The sequence below is a fragment of the Lissotriton helveticus genome, chromosome 1_1, assembly GCF_964261635.1.
Source record: "Lissotriton helveticus chromosome 1_1, aLisHel1.1, whole genome shotgun sequence".
Taxonomy (NCBI): Eukaryota; Metazoa; Chordata; class Amphibia; order Caudata; family Salamandridae; genus Lissotriton; species Lissotriton helveticus.
In genome coordinates, this window is record NC_136057.1 from 578,493,720 (window position 1) to 578,509,632 (window position 15,913).

Consider the following 15,913-nt stretch of genomic DNA (forward strand, 5'->3'; position numbering starts at 1 on the left):
GGAATTTATCTATATTATTGCCCGTTTGTAAATTTGGTGTCCACTCTGAGTTTTCTTTGAGTCTACGTGTGATGGACGGATCATTTTCTATGCACAGATCCTTCAGTAACAATCTGGATGTGATGAGATCTGTTATCGACAGCAACATTTAGTGTCCAAAACATCTTGAATTAAAAACTCACTAGAAGCAAATACTCTTTGACTCTGAGTCAGTCCTTTATTATCCGTTTGAGTCACATGAAAGTATTTTTTATCTTTAGACGTCTAATGAATTTGTACAGATCAATTTTCAATTTCCAGGTATCACCCATGTCACTTGGGGAAAGAGACGGGGCACAAACAGAGGAATGGCAGGGAACGAAGACCTTTTCATAGGACAAAAGGAAATAGGAGATGTTTTTGTTGCTAACTTTTACAGCCAAACATATGACCCAGGATATGACCTAATTACTGATAAAGGGCATGGGTTTTTGTCTAAGTAACATGGGTGATACCTGTAAATTGAAAATTGGATTATAGGGACAGGTCTATTTTCTGAATAATCCTCGTACACAGGGTTCACAAACTGTTACTGAGGACTGGCTAAGACAGCCATGGCGATTCCACCAATCATATACAGACAGTTGTAGGAATGTACAAATCCTTTGGGACGGAATTATCAACGAAAGAGAAGTAGGTGTAATATGGCTTAAATGTTGGCATCAATCTTGAAAAAATAACGAAAAATGAATTTTAGTTCCATTTAGGTTTACACTTTTCTCTCGTTTTGATACTAGGTTCCACAAACGGACACAATGGCAGAGGGGTGGTGCTGTGGCTAGGGTGACTGACTCTGGAATCTGGGGATCACGGTTCGATCCCTGGCACTGGCGGCAGATTAGCCCAGTACCATGCGACTCTGGGCAATAGCTTGCTTAATCTTCCAGATGGCCCCCAGCTCCTAGAGACCCTTACGGGTGATTGTGCTCTTTACAAATGTGGATTATTATTATTATTATTATTATTATTATTATTATTACAAACAGAAGATTAAAGTATTTACATTATTTGGCTCTCCACCATATGCATGTCTCTTGGTGAAGAGCTCAGTGTGTATTGTACTTTTTAAGCTAACATTAGGCTCATTTCAAACATGTGGATTTTCACATTGGATACAAATACCAATGAGTTCATCTACCCGTTCTCTGTATAATGTTCGATTTTAATAAGTCTCCTAGTGATGAAGTATGGTGATGATTTATGTTAACACATGGGTTTCCACTACTTGCTCTTTCAGAAAGAAATATCCAACCGTTTATATTGTTAACTGAAGTCACAGTGAGGTCATTTAATTATGCTAAATAACCTTGAGTGTTTTCTACAATGGTTTGTTTTCTTTATGTAATTTACTTTAGCATTGAAGAAGTTGAGAGACAGTGTGCCCACGGAGCGACGAAACACGTGTTGGCTAGGGAATTAGAACAACAAAAAAAAGAGGAAAAATACAATAAATGAAGAAAATATGATTGTCAACACTGACATTTTGCGTGGACTGTAATTTTGGATTTGCTGGGGATTGTGTTTTTGCATTGGAGTGAGGTGGATTGGATTGGAGTGTGGTATTTTTGGACTGGGGTGAGGTGGTTTGGGTTGGAGCGGGGTGGATTGGAGTGGGGCGGATTGTTTTGGATTGGAGTGAGGCAAATTGGAGTGGGGTAGATTGCTCTGGAATGGACTGGGGCAAAGCGGAGTAGGGCAGATTGTTTTGGATGGGAGTGGGGCAAATAGTTTTGGATTGGAGTAGGTCTGATTGTTTTAAATTGGAGTGGGACAGATTGTTTTGTATTGGAGTGGGGCAGATTGTTTTGGATTAGTGTGGGATAGATTGTTTTAGATTATAGTGGGGCAGATTGGTGTGGGGCAATTTGGAGAGGGACAGATTGTTTTGGATTGAAGCAGGGTGGATTGTAGTGGTTTGGATTAGCATTGGAGGGGTTGGAGGGGAAGTGGAGTGGACTGGATTAGAGTGGGATATATTGGATTGGGCTGGATTGGTGTGGGGTGGATTGGAGTGGGTGAATTTGGATGGAGTGAGTGGGGTGGATTGGAGTTGGTGGATTGGAGAGTGGCATATTGCAGTGAGGCAGATTGTTTTGGAATGGAATGGGGAAGATTGGAGTACGATGGATTGAAGTGGGGCCAATTGTTTTGGATTTAGGTGGGGCAGATTAGAATGGGGTGGATTAGAGTGAGGCAGATTGTTTTGGATTGGAGGGCAGCAGATTGGAGTGAGTTAAATTGGAGTCGGCCCGATTGTTTTGGATTGGAATGGGGCAGCTTGGAGTGGAGTGGATTCTTTTGGATTTGAGTGGGATGGATTGGAGCGGTGTGTACTGGAGCGGGCAGATTGGAGAGGGGCAGGATGGAGTGGGGCAGATTGTTTTGGACTGGAGTGAGACAGATTGGAGTAGGACAGATTAGAGTGGGGCAAATTGGAGTGGGGCAGATTATAATGGATAAAAGTGGGGCAGATTATTTTGGATTGGAGTGGGAAAGATTGTTTTGGATTGGAGGAAGGTGTATTGGAGTGGGGAAGATTGTTTTGGATTGGAGTTTTGGGCTGGACAGTTCCCATGAGGCACAGGGTCAAACTGATTTGCATATGGCCATGTCTAAACTAGGGTGGCAGAGTGGGCTAAAGAACGGTGATGGATTAAACCCAGATCTGTTGTGGTGGTGTGAGTGTTTGATTGGTTCAGATGCTCCGTCCATCACCACCCTCTTTTGTACTGCTTTGTTTGCCATAAGTTGGCAGGGTATGCTCAGACGTGAGTCCCTTGCTCACTTTGCCACTGGATTCAAGCAAGCCTGGCTGAAGACGGCTGAAATGCCAGAAACCGGTCCTAGGAAGCTTGTTTCCGGTCCAGGGAAGGCATGGCTTGGCAGTTCGGGCTGGACTGTTCCCATGAGGCACAGGGTCAGACTGATTTGCATATGGCCTTGTCTGAACTGGGGTGGCAGAGTGGGCTAAAGAACGGTGATGGATTCAACTCAGATCTGTTGACTGGGTTTGGGTGTTTGATTGGTTCAGATGCTCTGTCCATCACCACCCCCTTTTGTACCGCTTTGGATTGGAGTTTGCCAGAATGTTTTGGATTGGACTGGGGTAGACTGTAGCGGGGCAGTTTGTTTTGGAATGGGGCAGATTGTTTTGAATTGGAGTGGGGCAGATTGTTTTGGATTGGAGTGGGGAGGATTGGAGTAGGAAGGATTGAAGTGGGGCCAATTGTTTTGGATTTAAGTGGGGCAGATTGGAATGGAGTGGACTAGAGTGAGGCTGATTTTTTTGGATTGGAGTGCCACAGAATGGAGTGAGTTAAATTGGAGTCCGGTAGATTGTTTTGGATTGGGGCAGATTAGAGTGGAGCGGATTAGAGTGGGGCAGAGTGGAGTGGGGCAAATTGGAGTGGTGTGGATTTTTTTGGACTTGAGTGAGATGGATTGGAGTAGTCTGTATTGGAGCGGGCAGATTGGAGAGGGGCCGGATAGAGAGGGGCAGATTGTTTTGGATTGGAGTGAGACAGATTAGAGTAGGACAGATTAGAGTGGAGCAAATTGGAGTGGAGCAGATTGTAATGGATAAAAATGGGGCAGAATAATTTGGATTGGAGTTGGGCCGATTGTTTTGGATTGGAGGAGGGCGTATTGGAGTGGGGAAGATTGTTTTGGAGTGGAGTTTGGCAGATTGTTTTGGATTAGACTGGGGTAGACTGGAGTGGGGCAGTTTGTTTTGGAATGGGGCAGATTGATTTGAATTGGAGTGGGGCAGATTGTTTTGGATTGGAGTTGGAAATATTGGAGTCGGATGGATTGAAGTGGGGCCAATTGTTTTGGATTTAAGTGGGGCAGATTGGAATGGGGTGGATTAGAGTGAGGCAGAGGGTTGGAGTGCCGCAGATTGGAGTGAGTTAAATTGAAGTCAGGCAGGGTGTTTTGGATTGGAGTGGGGCAGATTGGAGTGGAGCAGATTAGAGTGGGGCAAAGTGGAGTGGGGCAAATTGGAGTGGTGTGGATTATTTTGGATTTGAGTGGGATGGATTGGAGTGGTGTGTATGGGAGCGGGCAGATTGGAATGGGGCAGGATGGAGTGGGGCAGATTGTTTTGGATTGAGTGAGACAGATTGGAGTAGGACAGATTAGAGTTGGGCAAATTGGAGTCTGGCAGATTGTAATGGATAAAAGTGGGGCATCTTATTTTGGATTGGAATGGGGCAGATTGTTTTGGATTGGAGGAGGGCGTATTGGAGTGGGGAAGATTGTTTTGGATTGGAGTTTGGCAGATTGTTTTGGATTAGAGTTTGGCAGATTGTTTTGGATTGGACTGGGGTAGACTGGAGTGGGGCAGATTGTTTTGGATTCAAGTGGAACCGATTGTTTTGGATTGGTGTTGGGGCAGATTGTTTTGGATTGGTGTAGGCCAGATTGATTTAGATTGAAGTGGGGTGGATTGTGGTTGTTTATATTGGATTGGGGTGGGTTGTGTTGGGGAAGAAGTGGGTGGATTGGATTCAAGTGGGGTAGATTGGATTGGGCGGGATTGTATTGCTGTGGTGTGGATTGGAGTGGGGCAAATTGGGTTAGAGTAGTTGCATTGTATTGGAGTGGGGTGGATAGGAGTGGTGCCGATTGGAGTGAGGTGGATTAGAGTGAGGCAGATTGTTTTAGTTTTCAAGGGTGCATATTGCTTTGAATTGGAGTAGGGCCAATTGTTTTGGATTGCAGTGGGGCAGTTTGGAGTGTGACAGATTAGAGTGGGATGGATTGGAGTGTGGTGGATTAGAGTGAGGCATATTGTTTTGAATTGGAGTGCAGCAGATTGGAGTGGGATGGATTGGAGTGGGTAAGATTGTTTTCGATAGAAGTGGGGCAGAGTAGAGTGGGCAAATTATTTTGGATTTGAGTGGGGCAGATTCGAGAGGAGCAGATTAGAGTCAGACAGATTGGAGTGGGGCTGATTTGTTTGGATTGGAGTATGGCAATTTGGAGGGGGCTGGATAGGAGTGGAGTGGAATGGAGTGTGACAGATTGGAGTGGGGCATATTGGAGTGGGGCAGATTCTTTTGGATTGGAGTTGGGCGGATTGGAGTGGAATGGATTAGAGTGAGGTTGGGCGGATTGGAGGGGGGCATATTGGAGTGGGGAAGATTGTTTTGGATTACAGTAGGGAGGCTAGCTTTGGATTGGTGTGGGGCAGATTGTTTTGGATTTGAGTGGGGCATATTGTTTTAGATTGGAGTGGGGCAGGTTGGTTTAGATTGGAGTGGGGCAGATTGGTGGGGCTGATTAATGTGGGGAAGATTGCAGTGAGTGAGATTGTTTTGGATTGAGGTGGTGTGGATTTTGGTGGTGTTAATTGGAGTGGGGTGGGTTTGGGAAGAAGTGCAGTGAATTGGACTGGAGTGGTGTAGATTGGATTGGGGTGAATTGGGATGGAGTGAGTGGATTGGATTGGAGTGGGTTAGATTAGAGTGAGAGATATTGTTTTGGATTAGAGTGGGGCAGATTGTTTTGAATTGGAGTGGAGCAGCTTGTTTTGGAATGGAGTGGGGCCAATTGTTTTGGATTGGAGTGGGGTGGACTGGAGTGGGTAGATTGTTTTGGATTGAAGTGGGGCAGATTGGATTAGGGCTGATTAGAGTGGGACAGATTGTTTTGGGTTGGAGTCAGACGAATTGGAGTGGGATCGATTGAAGAGGGGTAGATTTGAGTGGGGCAGATTGGAGTTAGGCAGTTTGGAGTGGGGCAGATTATTTTGGATTGGAGTGCGACGCATTGGAGTGGGACACATTGTTTTGGAATGAAGTGGGGGAGATTGTTTTGGATTGCAGGAGAGCAGATTGGAGTGGGGCAGATTGTTTTGGATTGAAGTGTGGCAGATTGCTTTGGATTGGAGTAGGGAAGTTTAGTGTGGGTTCAGATTGGAGTGGGTTGGGAGAATTGAATTGGGATGAGTGGTTTGGATTGGAGTGTGGTTGATTGGATTGATCTGGGGCGGATAGGATATACTGGGGTTGATTGCTATGGAGTGGATTGACATCAATTGGAGTGGGGCGGATTGGAGTTGTGTGAATTGGAGTGCACTTTATGAATGTGTGTTAAAGCATCACATCATACATGACACAATGTCACTTTGCAATATTTAGAACAAGGTAATCCCCATATTTTAAGAACAGTGCCCAGGAGCAAAAAACAAAAGAAAACATGAGTCCAAAGTAAGAAAGACTTGGCAAAATAAAATAAAATTAACTATAGTAAATACATCTTTGCAATTTTGTTTGTCCTGCTGGGCACATTCTGTTTGCTTAAAAGTAAAAAAAAAATAGTGCCTCACTCATTTTGGGAGCAGGGGACAGGTACTGATTAAGTTGCATCAATCTGTTCTTGGTCGCTGCTCCACAGAGAAGAACGGAAATTATGCTAGGCCTGTAATGTGATGGATTACGAGGCTGTAAATAAAAGCCAACAAATGGTAAGCAATGGGTGGATTCCAAGCCTTTTTTGTTAATAAAAGTTTCTCTCAAGAGAAACTGCTCTTGCAGACTCAACCCTAAAAATAAAATAGGGGGAAGAGACAGGGAAGCAGACATAGTGTAAAGTTTGAAAGAAGGAAAAGAAAAAAAAGGAGAGGCATATCACCACCTTAGAAATATGAACTCTTTTCTTCCTTTGTATTTCAAATGCATGGAACTTTTATTTCCATAATCTGTCTGGGAGTACGTTCACTAGTAAGCATTTTAGGGCTAATCATGGTGCCTTGTCATGTTTGAGGCCTATGCTATTGAAGTACACAACAAGCAGGCAGTAGCATTAAAGGCACACTGAAGTTCTTTAAAGTGAAGAGTGCAGTAGGGTGAAACCCATTAGGCAACACACAATCCAACAATGAAAATTGTCCTTAAAACTTGTATTGGTTTACAATCAGAGATTTTGAAAAATAAACGAGATGTAGCGTAAAAATGCAATATCGTTTACTCTTTCTACCTCACCTTGAATTTACTTCTAATATCGAATTGACAGAAAGGAGAATATAAATCTGTAACACAAGTAATATGGCAGTGGTGTAGCTATTAATAGTGCAGCAGGTGAAAAGACACTGTGGTCCATGAACGTGAGGGACCGACAGCATCCTAAATATATATAGCTGGTTTCTACTACATAGGTTAGTGATGTGGATCGATTTTCTTGATTACATTGAGTCTCCTGTCAACTTTCTATACCACTGGAGAGCGGTAATTTAACATGTGTTATTACACTACCTGTATTTACAGGAAGCATGTCTCAGGAGAATAAAATGTAGTGGTCGCTGGAAAGCTTCACAGAAGTCAAGAAGTGCCCAGTAAAATTGAGGCTGTAACACTAATTTCTCTGGTAATTCTCCACTGTGGAAGGAAAAAGTTGTAGCCCTGCAGTAAATTTACATCAAGTAATTACAAATACTCTTGGAATCTGTAATTCTGGGCGCAAAATTAATGATGAGGTGTTGGACTTGGCCCTTTTTGCAGGGTCATCCCTGAACTTTTTGCCTTCCTCCTGTATTTTCCCTGACCTGTTGTTGGTTGTTTTATGACTCTGGGCACTTTTTCACAGCTGATCAGTGCTCTCTATTGTAAATTGTTGTAATGGATTAGTGACTCCATGATTGGTTATTTGATTTACTTGTCAGACCTTAGTACCATGCACCATGTGTGCCCAGGGCCTGTAAATCAAATGCAGCTTGTAAAAACTGGCTCAGGCCTGCCCTTGCAGAGCCTGTGTGCAGTCTGGGGCTGCCATGTTGACTTGGCAAGTGCACCCACTTGCCATTCCTTACACCTTCCCTTTTCTACATGTTAGTCACCCCTAAAGTAGGCCCAAGGTACCCCCGTGGGCAGGGTGCATTGTATGTGAAAGTTAGGACACGCCCTGATGTGTATGGCATGTCCTGATAGTGAATTACAGCCAATATTGTTTTTCACTATTGCAAGGCTAACTGTTCCCATAGGCCAGAACGGGCAGTTTTTTTAATAACATCTTATAATCCTAACTGACCCAGGGAACAAGGTAGAAATCCGAATTTAGTATGCCTGAACTCAGAATGTTAAAATACATCTTTTAGTGGAGGTGATTTGTACATTTTGTGTTTAGAAAGTAGGTGTTTTCTTTCCTAACCATCCAGTTGTCTCTGCCAGGTTTGTGTATTCCATGTCTGGTTTGTGAGTGACATGGGGCTGGAGAGGGCCTTGGCTCCAGCAGTCTGATGGGTCAAGGCTGGACAGAATAGGACCTGCACTGAACTGAGCCCTCATAGAATGGAGAGTAAGGGGAGGAGATTTCCTTTCAGCTACCTGGGCCAGGTCTGCTCTCAAACAATGCTGTCTTCACCTCCTGCCAGGAAGCTGCACCCAGGAGGACAGCACTGGTTTTGACTAGGTACAGACACCCTGTGCCTTTGGAGAACATAAGATTTTGCAGTATAAATATTGGGCCCCAGAACTTTAGATCACTTCTGGGAATCAAGAAGAACCTTTGCCAAGGAGAAGAACCAAGGAAGCTGAAGGAGGAGACTGCCCCTGTGAATGTGACTGTTTGGGGCTAGCCTGCAGTCGTTACTTTCTTGCCAAGGAAAGGAGAAAAGGAACTTTATGTGTACTTTAATCATCCTGAGGAAGATCTCCAAGGGTTTGAAGTTGAGCTTGCCTCCTGTTCTGAAGTCTCAGGGCCACAAAGACTTCACCACCAGCTCCCCGCTCACCCTGAATTCCCTTGCTGGGAATTCTACCTGCAGTGAGGTGCCTGCTGCCTGTTTGGGCCTTCTGAGAGACTACGTATCGCTGGGAGCTGGAAACACGACGCGACAAGGAGAAGCATGTCGCTGCCGCAGCAGTTGCTGTCGCATTGCCAAAGAAGCGTGCCGCCGCCTCAGCTCTTCGCCATCACATCGCAGATGAAGCGTGTTGCAGCACCGGAGAAGCGTGCTGCAGAGCTCGCGGTCGCATCACCGGAGAAGCGTGTCGCAGGGCCTGTCATGGCTCCAAATTTAATCAATTTTGAAGCACTGCCATCAGGAGTGCACGCATCGCATCCACATCGTCGCATCGCATCAAAGACGCCATTTTGTCGCATCGCACCGGATCGTCGTATCGCAGCGCCATCTTGTCGCATCCTAACCGGAACGCAGTAAGAAACCGATGCATCACCTCCTCTCTGGTAAAGAACCAACGTATCACCTCCCCTGCACTGCAGTAAGCAACCAAAGCATCACCTCCCCTGAAGCAAGGAACTGACCCATCACGTTCCCTGCAACCCTATTGTCTGTTTTGCGTAACGCATCCAAGGTACTTTGAGAGTAAAGTGTTGCATTTACCATCTAAATTGAAGTAAGCTATTTCTACCATTTTAGAGTCTTATGTTAATATATTGTGGATTTTTGTCGTTTTGTCTTGTGTTAAGTCTAGTAAAGATTACTTATTATGATAAACTGGTGTGGTGTCCATTTGTAGTGTTTTCACTGTACTGCTGTATGTGTTCACACATGATTTACACACGGCCTCTGAGATAAGCCTGTCTGCTCGTGCCAAGCTACCAGGGGGTTGAGCAGGGGTTAGCTAGGAGTGTATCCCCCTTATCCTGACTAGAAGCAAGGGTCCCTATTTGGACAAAGGTGCAAACCATTGCCAAGAAAAGACCCCCATCTCTAACATGAGGGAATACCGCATTGGACAGAATAAGACCTTAATATTTACATACGGTGATTAGGTTTGGGGAGAGAGTTGTTGCAACTTGAGTTTATCCAATCAATATCACCAATTTCTATCTTTCACTTTATATTACTAAACTTCTTTGACTTTACTGAGTTAATCTGTGCTGTGTGAAAAAGTAGACTAGTATTATACTTAAAAACCTTTCAAGAATATTCCAAATAAATAACACTACACTTTTTTGAGTTAAAAAAAAGCTAAGATTACGATCTTTACCCTTTCTCCAATTTCTGTTTGATCACCAAATGGTAACAGGTCAATGTCTGGCTGAAGCGAGCAGGCATCTGTGACAGCTTTATATCTAGAAAGAAAAAGAAAACGATCTATTGACATTGTATTGCTTTTAGTGGCTATGATTTCAGAATGGGTAGAGAAGCACACAGCATGTTCGGTAAAATAGAGAAATGCAGAGATAACCTCTGACCAGCAGTAGACAGACTTTGTTTGTTTGAATGATGAATTATCTTAGAACGAAAACCAGCTTTGCTTACTAGCACTCTGGATTGGCTGCCTCAAATTCACTGAATGTTTGGCAATAATCCAAGGGAAGTAACTTAACTTGGAAATAACATGTTACTATCGCATATTACCACTAGATGTAAAGATGAGGGACCTGATTTAGAGTTTGGCCGAATTGGAGGGACCCTAAGATTTTTGACAATGGCGGCCATGCTGACTCCACCATCAGAAAATGTACTCCAGTGACTGAGAGAGTATGGCCATTTAGAGGAGAAGGCCGCCTGTCTATTTTTTCTATCTGTCAAGCCCAGGAAAAACCTGGCAGTCACAGAAAAAAGTAACAACACCCAGGGTGTGGAAGGTCGGTAGTATTTTGTTTTTCAGAAACAAACTCCCATTTTGAAAGTTTGCTTCTGAGAAACTAAAAAGCTTGGTGAACGGCCTTCTAATAGATGACCATCAACCAAACTTGCAGCGCCTTCAAAGGTGCTGCCATGACAGCTACTCTGAGGGTGCTGAGATCACTGCTGCACTGGCGGCAATCTCTAAATTTGGCAGCAGTAGGCTTAGGGGCATATATACAAGCCCTCACCTCTACTGAAGCATCACTTTTTTTGGCACTCTGGTGGCGCAGAGCCATTATCCATATTTACAAGGTGGCACTAAGCCGCTTTGCGTGACTTAGCGCCACCTTGTATACATGCCCCTTTCTGCCGCAGGCCGCTGTGGCAACGGAGCGTGCAATGTGTTTTGCTCACCTTATTAAGATCTCACATTGATGTTTTCACATGACCCAGAATTTTAAGTCAAGGGATTTCGAATCCCCCTGCCACGTCCCATGGACAACAGTCCACAGCTTTCTAAAATACACCACACACATTCCTGAGATGAACACAATAGCATAGAACCTTAGAGTCATACTTACAAACCCAGTTTGATTTAGACCACCTCCTAATGGCTCTCCCCTAGATTCTACATTATGCAGCAATCTGCAATGCCTCGAAATCTTCAGTGACCCCATGCCTTATAAACGTCCTTGTTACAAAGCATTTTTCTATAGAAGTTGCTCATAGTTATTTAACATGATCACATACTGAAATATGCACTGGTTGATAATTTTACTGTCAACAGAAACTTTGGCTTTTCTCCCAGATTTTTTTTTCTACCTTTAAGCCACAACCTACTTTAAAACATGTCTCTGCAACTTAGACCAGCTGCGCTCAGCCTTTACTTTGTTTAAGACATACTACTTGCAGCCTACACATTACTAACGTTATTGTTTGTAAATAGTGCATCATATAACTTCTAAAATCCACATCCACACTTCCCTCCAGAGCTTACGTTATTTTCCATCCTAGGCACCCACAAGTGTAAACACAGTATCTCTATGCTCTATAGGACATTTGACCCTTTACTAACAACTTCGGGGCATATTACCAACAACTAGCGATATTTATCGCTAAATGGGCTTAGCGAGTTTTTTTTATCGCCAAGCATCGCCAAATATTATCGCAGAGATAACGTGCTATTAGCAACGTTTATCTCTAAAGCGATAAAATATCCGGCGATAGCGGCGAAATGCGCGAATATCGCTGAGAATACAGCGATATTCACGCATTAACGCCAATAGGGTCTTAGCCACCTCCCATTTGATATAATGGCTAAGAACTGGTCTGAGCAGGCGTTAGCTTTTGGAAATATTCGCGCTTAGCGCGAATATTTCCATTGCTACGCCTGCGTTGATAATAGACGATAGCGATGTTAGCGACTGTTTTAGTCGCTAACAGGTTGGGTACGCCCACTTTGCATGTCATTAGCGATAAATATCGCTGACATGCAAAGCAGGGCCCAAACCGCTCGTCAAATCCTCAAAGCTGTCGCTAACATCAGTTAGCGACAGCTTGCTAATAGGGCGATATAGTTATCGCCGATTAGCGGGCGAAAACGGCAGCTAAAGCGGCGATAAACTAATATCGCCAGGCTTGGTAATATTCCCCTTCCTTTTTAAAAATGTATATACATGAAGTAACAAAGTTTGTGAGCTCCTTTCAGATATTTTAAGGTACAAATAATTTTCTAACATGCAACTACTTTTTAGGATACATTTGAATCATACTGAATGCATCTGTACATATTGGTAGGTATCAGATACACACCACTTTAGCTGTCTGTTGGCCAGACCTACTGTTTCCAGTTCATTACATATAAATCGAGTGGGTTTAGGGTCAACCCCTTGCTAATCACTGCATGCATTTTTTTGTATATCTCAGTTGTCTCTCTTGATTTGAAGGCTTTAATTAAAGTAACCAAAACTCCTGCCCTTGGCATGAATTGCTAACTACCTCCGATATCATAGCACTAATGGCATGTTCAATGCCAGCATTGATAACATTGCTGCAACATTCTAAATGACATCATGGATGGCAACACTGTGTGTGGTGGGGCGCGATTTATAGTTATTTTAGGGTACGAGTTACAGTTTCTTGAGATAACCATAACTTATGAATTTCAGTGGTTTTGTATGTTTAAAACAGTATGTTTCACCTGACATTTTCACCTTACTATAACTTCCCTTTAGCTATTGATTTTTTCAGTGAATTTCATAGTTTTTTTCAAATGCCAAGTAAGACATTATGGTTATACCTAACTATAAGTTCACTTTAGTCTTTGGTGTTTAAGTGAAAAAATATTATTATATATATGTATATATATATATATATATATTCACTGAAAAAACCATAGGTTATAGACCATATATAGTTAGGAATTAGCATTTACAAAACCTTGAAAATTCACTGAAAAAACCATGGGTTATACACCATATATAGTTAGGAATTAGCATTTAAAAAACCTTATTTTACTCACACAAAACCATTGAAATTCCATATATAGTTAGTTGCACTAACTATATATCGCGCACCCGCAATCCACTGCTGATCATGTCACATATTACATCATTCATGACATGGTCAGTGACATCACTGATGACATCACTGATGACATCTCAAATGACATCACTGATGAGATCACTGATGACATCATCCAGTGACTGTGTGTTTCTGTAAAGTTTAAATATGTTTTACATATTGAAGAATGAGTAGATGTATAAGTGTCTGGACGAAGGATTTAGTAGGTGCATGACTGAATGTATGAGTGAGTGATTAAATGTGTCTCACTGAGTGCATGGGTTAGTGACTAAACTGTCTTAATTTGTGCATCATTATGTCTGTTGTTCTGTAAACTGCTGCATGTGTTGATCAGTAGCTATATGATTAACTATATGGGTTATTGATTGATTGTCCAAGTATTTGTATAGGAGACTGAGTGTGTGTGTGGCTGGCTGGGAGGTGTGTGACTCTGTGCAGATCAATGTGTACAATAAGAAAGTAAGTATGTGTTAGTATATGTTTGAAAATGTAAGGTGCTCTATGTTTAACTGTATAGACAAGAAAATGGAAGTGTGATTGATTCTTTACAGGACTGACTAGGTGTGTGAGTAACTCCATGGATGAGTGGCAGAGTGTAAGTGTCTGTATAGGTGTATGAGTGCATATGATAGTGTTGTAAAGATGAGTGATTGTATGTATGAATGATTGTATGGGTGAATGAGTGAATGTGTGTGTAGACGTAGGAATCAGTGAGTACGTCTGTAGTAACTAGTATTGGTGTGTCAATGGTTTCAAAAATTATACTCTGTATTTAACACTGGGTGAAACAGAGGTTATATTAAAACGTGAGGAGATGCATTGTATTGTCACATGAATGATATCATCAGTGATGTGGTCATTGATGTCAAATGAGATGTCATCAGTGATCTCATCAGTGATGTCATTTGAGATGTCATTAGTGATGTCATCAGTGATGTCACTGACCATGTCATGAATGATGTAATATGTGACATGATCAGCAGTGGATTGCGGGTGTGCGATATATAGTTAGTGCAACTAACTATATATGGAATTTCAATGGTTTTGTGTGAGTAAAATAAGGTTTTTTAAATGCTAATTCCTAACTATATATGGTGTATAACCTATGGTTTTTTCAGTGAATTTTCAAGGTTTTGTAAATGCTAATTCCTAACTATATATGGTCTATAACCTATGGTTTTTTCAGTGAATTTCAATGTTTTTTTTAATAGCAAATATCATAAGCTGTCGAATGTCAAGTACGTGGTAAGTAAAAACATTTTCGTGTTTATGCACACTGATCTGCTTTGAATGCTGCCCCCCACCCCTCATTTCTATTAGGAGTACTCTCTCTTTGCAGATAGTGAAGGGTACTTAACGCAGCCCTTTGCCCCCTTTGTAATCCGTCGTGCCTGCTTCTCTCTCCATTTGATTGATTGTTCTCTTTGGTTCATTCTCTATTTACAAACAAGCACAGAGTCGCAATACTCTGTTTAGTCTTTGCAGATAGCGAAAAATCGTGTAAAAAAACAAAAGGAATCGAGCAAAATCAGTAGGCCACTAATGGGATCTCTTTTTGACCTCGCTAAAATAGAAACATTAGGAACAACCTGTTGAAAATAGCAATGCGTATGTATATAAGCGGCGTTCATTTGTGTTCACAGTACCCCTTGTTGATTGTTTCAATCGAGCATTGAATTGTTCGAAGTTAATTCTCTTAAGGATCTTCTCTACCTGCAAACGAGGAAGAATAGGAATATTCTCTCTCCTTTTGCAGATAGTGAAGGGTAGGTAACGCAAGCCTTTAACACGTCGTACCTATTTCATTCCTCATTGATTGATTGATTGTCCGAACATTGACTGTTTGGGAATTAGTTGTTTTTGGAGGTATTCCCTGTTTGCAAATAAACGTAGGAAAATCTTTGCAAGTAGTGAAAGGGTACGTAATGCGGACCGTTCTCCCCCGTTGTAATCTGTCATGCCTATCTACTCCCCACTGATTGATGCACCTTTTTCACCCGGACCATTTACTAGAGATACGTCATCTGGCCCGACCAGAGAGCACTAGTGAAAAGGACATATGCAATAATAACGAAGTGATCACTGTATCCTGTTAACAGAAACTTTACCATGAAACAACCTGGAAAGAAAAAAATAGGAAAACGAAAATCAGTAGGCCACTGATGAACATGAACTTTTATTAAACAACGAACAAAGAAACGATAACATAACGTAATGATAAAACCTATTAATGTCCTAGAAACAAGAAAACGTTAAAATATGCCAGTGGTGAGAGACCAGAAAAACAGTAAGAGAAACCAAATCACCCCTCGCTGTCCCACCGCCTGCCACGCCAAAAAAATCGATAGACTAGGGAAAATGCAAGTCAGTAGAACATCCACCCCCACTCTGGAAACTTCCAAGGTGGGGCAGGGTTCCGGCTACGCCCAGCCGGGAGCAGCCCATATAAGGCAGGTCCTGCTGCCACGCCTCGGCCAGGAGATCCTAACGTAGGGTGTAGCCGGAGGAGAGGCCGAGGCCAGCGGGACCCGGCCAGGGGATTGCCTTTACAACGCTGAACAGTTGCAGGGGGGGGAATGTCTCCTCGACCCTCCCCTCTCTCTCCCAGTCCGGCCGCGGTGGCCCTTGAGAGTTGCAGGTAGTCCCGCCACATGCTCTTCCGGTCCGACCACCAACGGTCGGGGGGCCGAGGCCGACGGGATCCGGCTGCAGCCGATAAACCAAGAAACCCGTTCATGGGGCCAGAGCCAG

The 15,913-nt window shown here is 42.9% G+C and overlaps 1 protein-coding gene across 6 annotated transcripts in view; it reads right to left on the reverse strand.

Moving 5' to 3' along the window:
• Nucleotides 1–15,913, reverse strand: part of ABCC9 (ATP binding cassette subfamily C member 9) — a 1,243,587-nt gene that overhangs the window by 592,532 nt on the left and 635,142 nt on the right. For all 6 annotated transcript variants that reach the window (XM_078674078.1, XM_078674076.1, XM_078674073.1 and 3 more), the window contains one exon: nucleotides 9,993–10,077. In XM_078674078.1, coding sequence (XP_078530204.1) covers nucleotides 9,993–10,077 — 85 coding nt within the window. The remainder of the gene's footprint in view (nucleotides 1–9,992; nucleotides 10,078–15,913) is intronic.